This window comes from Oncorhynchus keta, unplaced genomic scaffold (assembly GCF_023373465.1).
Source record: "Oncorhynchus keta strain PuntledgeMale-10-30-2019 unplaced genomic scaffold, Oket_V2 Un_contig_7986_pilon_pilon, whole genome shotgun sequence".
Classification (NCBI taxonomy): Eukaryota; Metazoa; Chordata; class Actinopteri; order Salmoniformes; family Salmonidae; genus Oncorhynchus; species Oncorhynchus keta.
In genome coordinates, this window is record NW_026289793.1 from 17957 (window position 1) to 30667 (window position 12711).

Here is a 12711-nt window from a genome sequence, read left to right on the forward strand (position 1 = left end):
CCAGCTATTAGTCTAAAGCTGGAGGCCTAACCAACCATACCAGCTATTAGTCTAAAGCTGGAGGCCTAACCAACCATACCAGCTATTAGTCTAAAGCTGGAGGCCCTAACCAACCATACCAGCTATTAGTCTAAAGCTGGAGGCCCTAACCAACCATACCAGCTATTAGTCTAAAGCTGGAGGCCCTAACCAACCATACCAGCTATTAGTCTAAAGCTGGAGGCCCTAACCAACCATACCAGCTATTAGTCTAAAGCTGGAGGCCCTAACCAACCATACCAGCTATTAGTCTAAAGCTGGAGGCCCTAACCAACCATACCAGCTATTAGTCTAAAGCTGGAGGCCCTAACCAACCATACCAGCTATTAGTCTAAAGCTGGAGGCCCTAACCAACCATACCAGCTATTAGTCTAAAGCTGGAGGCTCTAACCAACCATACCAGCTATTAGTCTAAAGCTGGAGGCCGTTCCTCTTGGATGCACTAACCCTGCTGTTGTCTTTCCTGTGACGTCTTTAGACATGAGGTGGAAAAACAAGTTCTGGGGGAAGTCTATGGAAATAGTTCCTGTGGGCATCACCCATGTGATGCTGCCAGGGTGAGTACTTTACGTTCCCTCTCAATCTCACTCTACCTGACCACCCTTACTGACCAACTAGCCACTACATCCATGGTCCAACCAGACCACCCTTACTGACCAACTAGCCACTACATCCATGGTCCAACCAGACCCCCCTTACTGACCAACAAGCCACTACATCCATGGTCCAACCAGACCACCCTTACTGACCAACAAGCCACTACATCCATGGTCCAACCAGACCACCCTTACTGACCAACAAGCCACTACATCCATGGTCCAACCAGACCCCCCTTACTGACCAACAAGCCACTACATCCATGGTCCAACCAGACCCCCCTTACTGACCAACTAGCCACTACATCCATGGTCCAACCAGACCCCCCTTACTGACCAACAAGCCACTACATCCATGGTCCAACCAGACCACCCTTACTGACCAACTAGCCACTACATCCATGGTCCAACCAGACCCCCCTTACTGACCAACAAGCCACTACATCCATGGTCCAACCAGACCCCCCTTACTGACCAACAAGCCACTACATCCATGGTCCAACCAGACCACCCTTACTGACCAACTAGCCACTACATCCATGGTCCAACCAGACCACCCTTACTGACCAACTAGCCACTACATCCATGGTTCAACCAGACCCCCCTTACTGACCAACTAGCCACTACATCCATGGTCCAACCAGACCACCCTTACTGACCAACTAGCCACTACATCCATGGTCCAACCAGACCCCCCTTACTGACCAACTAGCCACTACATCCATGGTCCAACCAGACCCCCTTACTGACCAACTAGCCACTACATCCATGGTTCAACCAGACCCCCCTTACTGACCAACTAGCCACTACATCCATGGTCCAACCAGACCCCCCTTACTGACCAACTAGCCACTACATCCATGGTTCAACCAGACCCACCCTTACTGACCAACTAGCCACTACATCCATGGTCCAACCAGACCACCCTTACTGACCAACTAGCCACTACATCCATGGTTCAACCAGACCCCCCAAACATGTTTGTCAATGTCCAGATATCACTCAAATAGATAATAGACTGATAATAGACTGATAACAAACTGATAAGACTGATATTAGACTGATAATATAGTAATACGACTGATAACGGACTGATAATATACTGATAACAAACTGATAAGACTGATATTAGACTGATAATATACTGATAATAGACTGATAATAGACTGATAGTAGACTGATAATAGACTGATAATTGATAATATAGTAGTAATAAGACTGATAACGGACTGATAATAGACTGATAGACTGATAACAGACTGATAATAGACTGATAATAGACGGATAACAGACTGATAATAGACTGATAACAAACTAATAACAGGCCGATAACAAACTGATAACAGACTGATAATAGACTGATAACAAACTGATCACAGACTGATAACATACTGATAATAGACTGATAATAGACTGATAACAAACTGATAACAGACTGATAACATACTGATAATAGACTGATAACAGACTGATAATAGACTGATAACATACTGATAATAGACTGATAATAGACTGATAATCGACTGATAATAGACTGATAACATACTGATAATAGACTGATAATAGACTGATAACAGACTGATAATAGACTGATAACATACTGATAATAGACTGATAACATACTGATAATAGACTGATAATAGACTGATAACAGACTGATAATAGACTGATAAACTGATTTAATTCTATTAAAGGTACTTTTGTTGTTTTATACAGTGACCTGCATCTTATCTCATGCGCACACACACACACACACACACACACACACACACACACACACACACACACACACACACACACACACACACACACACACACACACACACACACACACACACACACACACACACACACACACACACACACACACACACACACACACACACACACACACACACAGAAACACAAACCTATTGTGACACGCCGTCTCCCCGTCCTGCAGGTTTGGGGACCACTATGAGTGGAACAAGGTCACGTCCTGCATCCACAACATCCTGAGTGGGCAGCGCTGGATAGAACACTACGGAGAGATCTCCATCAGGAACACCAGCACTGATATCTGCCAGTGTAAGGTCACCTTCATCAAGGTGAGAGACGGGGGGTGGGGGGTGTATAAACCGGGGGGGATATTCCACCTGTTTAACCTGATATTTAGAGCAGTCAGTATCTGGGTGTGTGAGTCCCCCTGGCCATGGCAGTAATAAAGCTGCTTTTCAGTGAGAGATATCCAGCCACTCTCCAGTCTAACTGGACACTGGAAAGCTGCAAGCTGAGTGGAAATGCTTCTTTATAAGTGATGCGGATTGGTGAAAGGGTTGTTAAAAGCTTAAATTGGTCAAAACACACACACACACACTCTGAGGAGTTGAAAGGTCTACTACAGTGTAGAAGGATGCCAGGTCAAGACATGTAGGAGCTTATTATACAATATAACCTGTCCTGTCCTGTCCTCTTCCTCTCCTCTCCTCTCCTCTCCTCTCCTCTCCCTCCTCTCCTCTCCTCTCCTCTCCTCTTTCCTCTCTCCTCTCTCTCTCCTCTCTCCTCTCTCCTCTCCTCCTCTCCCCTCTTCTCTCTCATCTCTCCTCTCACCCCTCTCCTCTTTCCTGTCCTCTCCTGTCCTCTACTGTCCTGTCCTCTCCTCTCTCCTCTCCTCTCCACTCTCCCCTCTTCTCTCTCATCTCTCCTCTCACCCCTCTCCTCTTCCCTGTCCTCTCCTGTCCTCTACTGTCCTGTCCTCTCCTCTCCCCTCTCCCCTCTTCTCTCTCATCTCTCCTCTCATCCCTCTCCTCTCTCCTCTCCTCTCCACTCTCGTCTCTTCTCTCTCATCTCTCCTCTCATCCCTCTCCTCTCTCCTCTCCTCTCCACTCTCATCTCTTCTCTCTCATCTCTCCTCTCACCCCTCTCCTCTTTCCTGTCCTCTCCTGTCCTCTACTGTCCTGTCCTCTCCTCTCTCCTGTCCTCTCCACTCTCCCCTCTTCTCTCTCATCTCTCCTCTCACCCCTCTCCTCTTTCCTGTCCTCTACTGTCCTGTCCTCTCCTCTCTCCTCTCCTCTCCACTCTCCCCTCTTCTCTCTCATCTCTCCTCTCATCCCTCTCCTCTCTCCTCTCCTCTCCACTCTCGTCTCTCCTCTCTCCTGTCCTCTCCTGTCCTCTACGATGCTGTCCTCTCCTCTTTCCTCTCTCCTCTCCCCTCTCACTCCTCTCTCATCTCTACCCCCTCTCCTCTCCCCACTCCTCTTTCCCCTCTCCCCTCTTTCCTATCTCATCTCTCTCCTCTCATCTCTCCTCTCTCCTCTCGCTCCTCTCATCTCTCTCCTCTCATCTCTCCTCTCACCCCTTTCATCTCTCCCCTCTCTCCTCTTTCCTCTCGCATCTCTCTCCTTTCTCCTCTCCTCTCTTCTCCTGTCCCCTCATCTCCTCAGTGATTCTCATTGTAAACTACTGTACTCTACTGGTTCAGCATGCTGCGTTTGAACATAGATAACTCAACACTGCCATCTACTGGCTGGTATATGAAGATGAAAATAAAGATCTATTATGACTCTTCTTACCCACAGTGACTCATAGATCGGAACCCTATTCCCTATACACTCTTAGAAAAAGGGTTTCAAAGGGTTCTTCAGCTTTCCCCATAGGAGAACCCTTTTTGGTACTAGGTAGAACCCTTTTTGGTACTAGGTAGAACCCTTTTTGGTTCCAGGTTGAACCCTTTTGGGTTCTATGTAAAACCCTCTGTGGAAAGGGTTCTACATGGAACCAAAAAGGGTTCTCCTATGGGGACAGCCGAAGAGGTTATAGATAGTATATTTTTTTCTAAGTAATATTTTGGCCAGGGCTTGATATTCAATAACAATGTTTTGTATTCCTCCCTGTGTACAGGCCAAGTACTGGAACTCGAGTGTTAACGAGGTGGAGGGCACCATCACAGACCACAAGGGGAAGGTCATCCACAGACTGTTTGGGAAGTGGAACGAGGGGGTGTACTGTGGAGACCCCCCCTCTGCCACCTGCATCTGGAGAGCCAGTATGTATGATTGTACTAACAGCCTGAACCTGTTATACTGAGCCCAGTGTCTTGACCTACACATGCTACACATCAGGGCTTCACATGTTCAGCCCATCGGTTGGAAGTATTCATACTTTTCTTATCCGTACAGTTGATTTATCTTTATCTCTTCATTTCTACTAGTAGATACAGTTCAGACCCCTTGTGTCTTTATCTCTTCATTTCTACTAGTAGATACAGTTCAGACCCCTTGTGTCTTTATCTCTTCATTTCTACTAGTAGATACAGTTCAGACCCCTTGTGTCTATATCTTGATTTCTACTAGTAGATACAGTTCAGACCCCTTGTGTCTTTATCTCTTCATTTCTACTAGTAGATACAGTACAGACCCCTTGTGTCTTTATCTCTTCATTTCTACTAGTAGATACAGTACAGACCCCTTGTGTCTATATCTTCATTTCTACTAGTAGATACAGTTCAGACCCCTTGTGTCTATATCTTGATTTCTACTAGTAGATACAGTACAGACCCCTTGTGTCTATATCTTGATTTCTACGAGTAGATACAGTACAGACCCCTTGTGTCTATATCTTGATTTCTACTAGTAGATACAGTACAGACCCCTTGTGTCTATATCTTGATTTCTACTAGTAGATACAGTTCAGACCCCTTGTGTCTTTATCTCTTCATTTCTACTAGTAGATACAGTACAGACCCCTTGTGTCTATATCTTGATTTCTACTAGTAGATACAGTTCAGACCCCTTGTGTCTATATCTTGATTTCTACTAGTAGATACAGTTCAGACCCCTTGTGTCTATATCTTGATTTCTACTAGTAGATACAGTTCAGACCCCTTGTGTCTATATCTTGATTTCTACTAGTAGATACAGTTCAGACCCCTTGTGTCTATATCTTGATTTCTACTAGTAGATACAGTTCAGACCCCTTGTGTCTATATCTTGATTTCTACTAGTAGATACAGTTCAGACCCCTTGTGTCTATATCTTGATTTCTACTAGTAGATACAGTTCAGACCCCTTGTGTCTATATCTTGATTTCTACTAGTAGATACAGTTCAGACCCCTTGTGTCTATATCTTGATTTCTACTAGTAGATACAGTTCAGACCCCTTGTGTCTATATCTTGATTTCTACTAGTAGATACAGTTCAGACCCCTTGTGTCTATATCTTGATTTCTACTAGTAGATACAGTTCAGACCCCTTGTGTCTATATCTTGATTTCTACTAGTAGATACAGTTCAGACCCCTTGTGTCTATATCTTGATTTCTACTAGTAGATACAGTTCAGACCCCTTGTGTCTATATCTTGATTTCTACTAGTAGATACAGTTCAGACCCCTTGTGTCTATATCTTGATTTCTACTAGTAGATACAGTTCAGACCCCTTGTGTCTATATCTTGATTTCTACTAGTAGATACAGTTCAGACCCCTTGTGTCTATATCTTGATTTCTACTAGTAGATACAGTTCAGACCCCCCTTCATTTCTACTAGTAGTCAGTTCAGATATCTTCATTTCTACTAGTAGATACAGTTCAGACCCCTTGTGTCTATATCTTCATTTCTACTAGTAGATACAGTTCAGACCCCTTGTGTCTATATCTTGATTTCTACTAGTAGATACAGTTCAGACCCCTTGTGTCTATATCTTGATTTCTACTAGTAGATACAGTTCAGACCCCTTGTGTCTATATCTTGATTTCTACTATTAGATACAGTTCAGAGCCCTTGTGTCTATATCTTCATTTCTACTAGTAGATACAGTTGTTCTCTGTTTAGTGAGTCCCCCAGATCAGAGGCAGTAGGGATGACCAGGGATGTTCTCTGTTTAGTGAGTCCTCCAGATCAGAGGCAGTAGGGATGACCAGGGATGTTCTCTGTTTAGTGAGTCCTCCAGATCAGAGGCAGTAGGGATGACCAGGGATGTTCTCTGTTTAGTGAGTCCTCCAGATCAGAGGCAGTAGGGATGACCAGGGATGTTCTCTGTTTAGTGAGTCCTCCAGATCAGAGGCAGTAGGGATGACCAGGGATGTTCTCTGTTTAGTGAGTCCTCCAGATCAGAGGCAGTAGGGATGACCAGGGATGTTCTCTGTTTAGTGAGTCCCCCAGATCAGAGGCAGTAGGGATGACCAGGGATGTTCTCTGTTTAGTGAGTCCTCCAGATCAGAGGCAGTAGGGATGACTAGGGATGTTCTTTGTTTAGTGAGTCCTCCAGATCAGAGGCAGTAGGGATGACCAGGGATGTTCTCTGTTTAGTGAGTCCTCCAGATCAGACCAGGGATGTTCTCTGTTTAGTGAGTCCTCCAGATCAGACCAGGGATGTTCTCTTGATAAGTGTGAGAATTGGACCATTTTCTGTGCTACTAATCATTCAAAATGTCGACTACTTTCGGGTGTCATGGAAAATGTATGGAGTAAAAAGTACATTATTATCGTTAGGAATGTAGTGAAGTAAAACTAAAAGTTGTCAAAAATATAAATAGTGAAGTAAAGTACAGATACACAAAGTATTTTTACTTCAGTATTTTACACCACTGTTCCTTATTACATAAAAGGCATTCCTTACCCTGTAGTTTATAGAATCATCTCCCTGGGATGTAAAAGAGTGTCTCTGGTGTGTGTGTGTGTGTTCTCAGATGCCATGCCGGCTGTGTGTTTGCTATGGAGTGAGCTGGACCCTTCACTGTGTGCTGTGTGTGTGAGAGACAGAGTGCTACTGTACAGTGTTGTCTTAGCATGATGTAGCGACCAGCATGGTGTAGAGACCAGTGGTGCAGAGACCAGTGGTGTGTGACCAGCATGGTGTGTGCCAGCATGGTGTGGGACCAGTGTGTGTGTGTGTGGGCTCAGATGCCATGCCGGCTGACCACGAGCAGTACTACGGCTAGAGACTAAGTTTGACCTATGTGAGGGACCTCAATGAGCTAGGACCCTTCACTGAAACCAGCTGCTGCCTAGAGACCCACAGACACCCATGGGTAGGGACCAGCATGGTGTAGGGACCAGCTAGAGACCAGAGGTGAGAGACAGAGTGACTAGCTGTACAGTAACAGCATAGAGACCAGTGTAGGGACCAGTTGTCTTAGCATGATGTAGCGACCAGCATGGTGTAGAGACCAGCATGGTGTAGAGACCAGCATGATTTAGAGACCAGCATGGTGTAGAGACCAGCATGGTGTAGAGACCAGCATGGCGTAGAGACCAGCATGGCGTAGAGACCAGCATGGCGTAGGGACCAGCATGGTGTAGGGACCAGCATGGTGTAGAGACCAGCATGGTGTAGAGACCAGCATGGCGTAGAGACCAGCATGGCGTAGGGACCAGCATGGTGTAGAGGCCAGCATGGTGTAGAGACCAGCATGGCGTAGGGACCAGCATGGTGTAGGGACCAGCATGGTGTAGAGACCAGCATGGCGTAGGGACCAGCATGGTGTAGGGACCAGCATGGTGTAGAGACCAGCATGGCGTAGGGACCAGCATGGTGTAGGGACCAGCATGGTGTAGAGACCAGCATGGTGTAGAGACCAGCATGGTGTAGAGACCAGCATGGCGTAGGGACCAGCATGGTGTAGGGACCAGCATGGTGTAGAGACCAGCATGGTGTAGAGACCAGCATGGTGTAGAGACCAGCATGGCGTAGGGACCAGCATGGTGTAGAGACCAGCATGGTGTAGGGACCAGCATGGCGTAGAGACCAGCATGGCGTAGAGACCAGCATGGTGTAGAGACCAGCATGGTGTAGGGACCAGCATGGTGTAGGGACCAGCATGGTGTAGAGACCAGCATGGTGTAGAGACCAGCATGGTGTAGAGACCAGCATGGTGTAGAGACCAGCATGGTGTAGGGACCAGCATGGTGTAGGGACCAGCATGGCGTAGAGACCAGCATGGTGTAGGGACCAGCATGGCGTAGAGACCAGCACGGCGTAGAGACCAGCACGGCGTAGAGACCAGCACGGCGTAGAGACCAGCACGGTGTAGAGACCAGCATGGCGTAGAGACCAGCATGGTGTAGAGACCAGCACGGTGTAGGGACCAGCATGGTGTAGAGGCCCGCATGGTGTAGAGACCAGCATGGCGTAGGGACCAGCATGGTGTAGGGACCAGCATGGTGTAGAGACCAGCATGGCGTAGGGACCAGCATGGTGTAGGGGCCCGCATGGTGTAGAGACCAGCATGGCGTAGGGACCAGCATGGTGTAGGGACCAGCATGGTGTAGAGACCAGCATGGTGTAGAGACCAGCATGGTGTAGAGACCAGCATGGCGTAGGGACCAGCATGGTGTAGGGACCAGCATGGTGTAGAGACCAGCATGGTGTAGAGACCAGCATGGTGTAGAGACCAGCATGGTGTAGGGACCAGCATGGTGTAGAGACCAGCATGGTGTAGGGACCAGCATGGCGTAGAGACCAGCATGGCGTAGAGACCAGCATGGTGTAGAGACCAGCATGGTGTAGGGACCAGCATGGTGTAGAGACCAGCATGGTGTAGAGACCAGCATGGTGTAGAGACCAGCATGGTGTAGAGACCAGCATGGTGTAGGGACCAGCATGGTGTAGGGACCAGCATGGCGTAGAGACCAGCATGGTGTAGGGACCAGCATGGCGTAGAGACCAGCACGGCGTAGAGACCAGCACGGCGTAGAGACCAGCACGGCGTAGAGACCAGCACGGTGTAGAGACCAGCACGGTGTAGAGACCAGCATGGCGTAGAGACCAGCATGGTGTAGAGACCAGCACGGTGTAGAGACCAGCATGGTGTAGAGACCAGCACGGTGTAGAGACCAGCACGGTGTAGAGACCAGCATGGTGTAGAGACCAGCACGGTGTAGAGACCAGCACGGCGTAGAGACCAGCATGGCGTAGAGACCAGCATGGTGTAGGGACCAGCATGGCGTAGAGACCAGCATGGCGTAGGGACCAGCATGGCGTAGAGACCAGCATGGTGTAGAGACCAGCACGGTGTAGAGACCAGCATGGCGTAGAGACCAGCATGGTGTAGAGACCAGCATGGCGTAGAGACCAGCATGGTGTAGAGACCAGCATGGTGTAGAGACCAGCATGGTGTAGAGACCAGCACGGTGTAGAGACCAGCATGGCGTAGAGACCAGCATGGCGTAGAGACCAGCATGGCGTAGGGACCAGCATGGCGTAGAGACCAGCATGGTGTAGAGACCAGCATGGCGTAGGGACCAGCATGGCGTAGAGACCAGCATGGCGTAGGGACCAGCATGGCGTAACAATGTAGAAATGTGCATTTGGCAATACAGTTTCGTATTACAGTGATCAGTATTACACCATACATACACAGTGATGTATCACTGCATCAAATGACCATTATTATACCTTACACGGTTGGGTTTGCTTTATTGTTTATCCAAATGAATCCATTTGTGTGTGTGTGTGTGTGTGTGTGTTGTGTGTGTGTGTGTGTGTGTGTGTGTGTGTGTGTGTGTGTGTGTGTGTGTGTGTGTGTGTGTGTGTGTGTGTGTGTGTGTGTGTGTGTGTGTGTACCAGGCTGCTAGAGGAGGGCAACGTAGAGGCAGCAGAGGAACAGAAGCAGAAGATAGAACAGCAGCAGAGAGACAGACGCAGAGTCCTGGAGGAAAACACCATGACACATCAACCCACATTCTTCAGGTGAACTCCTACAGCTGGATACAGGGCGATGCCTAACCTGTCACGGACGTGGCCATTTGACAGACAGGATATGAGCCCTCTAGTACAGGGGTTCCCAACCTAGGGGTCGCGGGACATTCCTTGATTTGAGGGATTTTTTTTTTTTTACTATACAGTATATGCGGTATTAATTTTTACAGATGAGCAATGGTATAAACCGATCTATAATGACACATAAGTCTGCGATGCGAGAAACAAGTGGTCGACTCCCAGAGGAAGACACTGATGCACATGGGGTTATCTATGTTAGGTGAAGTCATCTGATACAATGTGAGATTCGGTTCCTATCAATTGATCTATTCACTTTTTTGGCCCGATCCCGACTTTGGAAATGACACGTTTCTTACGCACACCTTTCCTATGCACTTCTCAGTACTTGGTATTGCCTTACGAAGGTGCGTTTAATGGGCTTTTGCGCGCGCTGAATAAATGTAATCCCGTTTGCTGGCCAACACATTTTCTCATGGAGTTTTCTGTGAGAAAGTTGATATGTTGAAATGTTTCAGTTTGCTGCCATATGACTGGTTTCACATTGGTCTCCAGTGATTATAATGTCAAATAGATCTAAAACAAGTGTCATTTATATTTACAATCCCCTCATCCAAACGGATTACTCATTTACCTAGCTCTAATCAATAGCTCTTATCAAGTACTCGATTACCAAGCTCTAATCAATACAACTCTGATCAAGTACTCGTTTACCTAGCTCTAATCAATAGCTCTTATCAAGTACTCGTTTACCTAGCTCTAATCAACAGCTCTCATCAAGTACTCGTTTACCTAGCTCTAATCAACAGCTCTTATCAAGTACTCGTTTACCTAGCTCTAATCAATAGCTCTTATCAAGTACTCGTTTACCTAGCTCTAATCAACAGCTCTTATCAAGTACTCGTTTACCTAGCTCTAATCAACAGCTCTTATCAAGTACTCGTTTACCTAGCTCTAATCAACAGCTCTTATCAAGTACTCGTTTACCTAGCTCTAATCAACAGCTCTTATCAAGTACTCGTTTACCTAGCTCTAATCAATAGCTCTTATCAAGTACTCATTTACCAAGCTCTAATCAATGCAACTCTGATCAAGTACTCATTTACCTAGCTCTAATCAATAGCTCTTATCAAGTACGTGTTTACCTAACTCTAATCAATAGCTCTGATCAAGTACTCGTTTACCTAGCTCTAATCAACAGCTCTTATCAAGTACTCGTTTACCTAGCTCTAATCAACAGCTCTTATCAAGTACTCGTTTACCTAGCTCTAATCAATAGCTCTTATCAAGTACTCGTTTACCTAGTTCTAATCAATAGCTCTTATCAAGTACTCGTTTACCTAGTTCTAATCAATAGCTCTTATCAAGTACTCGTTTACCTAGTTCTAATCAATAGCTCTTATCAAGTACTCGTTTACCTAGTTCTAATCAATAGCTCTTATCAAGTACTTGTTTACCTAGTTCTAATCAATAGCTCTTATCAAGTACTCGTTTACCTAGTTCTAATCAATAGCTCTTATCAAGTACTCGTTTACCTAGTTCTAATCAATAGCTCTTATCAAGTACTCGTTTACCTAGTTCTAATCAATAGCTCTTATCAAGTACTTGTTTACCTAGTTCTAATCAATAGCTCTTATCAAGTACTCGTTTACCTAGTTCTAATCAATAGCTCTTATCAAGTACTCGTTTACCTAGTTCTAATCAATAGCTCTTATCAAGTACTTGTTTACCTAGTTCTAATCAACAGCTCTGATCAAGTTGTAAATTACAGTGCATGGAGAATGGTTCTTTTTTAATTGGAAAACAAAAGTAATCCGATGCTTTTTCCACTTGGAATCGGTAGGTTTGCTAGACCTTATTCATAGTTTCCTAGCGCGTGAAAGTGGTCAGAATCCTCCGTATCTGCAGACACACCTCTGCCACACCTTCATGCATTCAATCTCCACCCAAAACGAACATCACGCTATTCTCATGCTTCAGTTCAAGTTCAGATAATTACGTTCCATTTACTCGCGCTTGACTCAGGTCGGAATCGGGCCCTTTCTGTAAAAGAGAATACGTACAGTTAAATTGAGGGTTCATATAAATGATAATAATAAAACGTATTTGGTAGCAGAATAACATTGGGTCTAGACTTTATTTTTCTTATAAAGGGACCCTGTTCTAATACATCTCCACAGCTAAACTCCACCTGCATTTATTCCTACTGGGTTTATTAAAGCAATAAGGCAGGAGGAGGTGTGGTATATGGCCAATATACCACGGCTAATGGCTGTTCTTATGCATGACACAATGTGCCTGCATACAGCCCTTCGACGTGGTATATTGGCCATATACCACACACTCCAGAGGTGCCTTATTGCTATTATAAACTGGTTACCAA

The 12711-nt window shown here is 46.0% G+C and overlaps 1 protein-coding gene across 1 annotated transcript; it reads left to right on the forward strand.

The window, feature by feature from the left end:
* The first annotated feature begins 475 nt into the window (after positions 1–475).
* Positions 476–7551, forward strand: LOC127926635 (oxysterol-binding protein-related protein 3-like). Its single transcript, XM_052512120.1, has 4 exons — positions 476–596; positions 2578–2722; positions 4515–4659; positions 7514–7551. The coding sequence occupies exons 1-4, from the start codon at positions 520–522 to the stop codon at positions 7549–7551; spliced, it is 405 nt and encodes a 134-aa protein (XP_052368080.1). The 5' UTR covers positions 476–519.
* The last annotated feature ends 5160 nt before the right edge of the window (positions 7552–12711 follow it).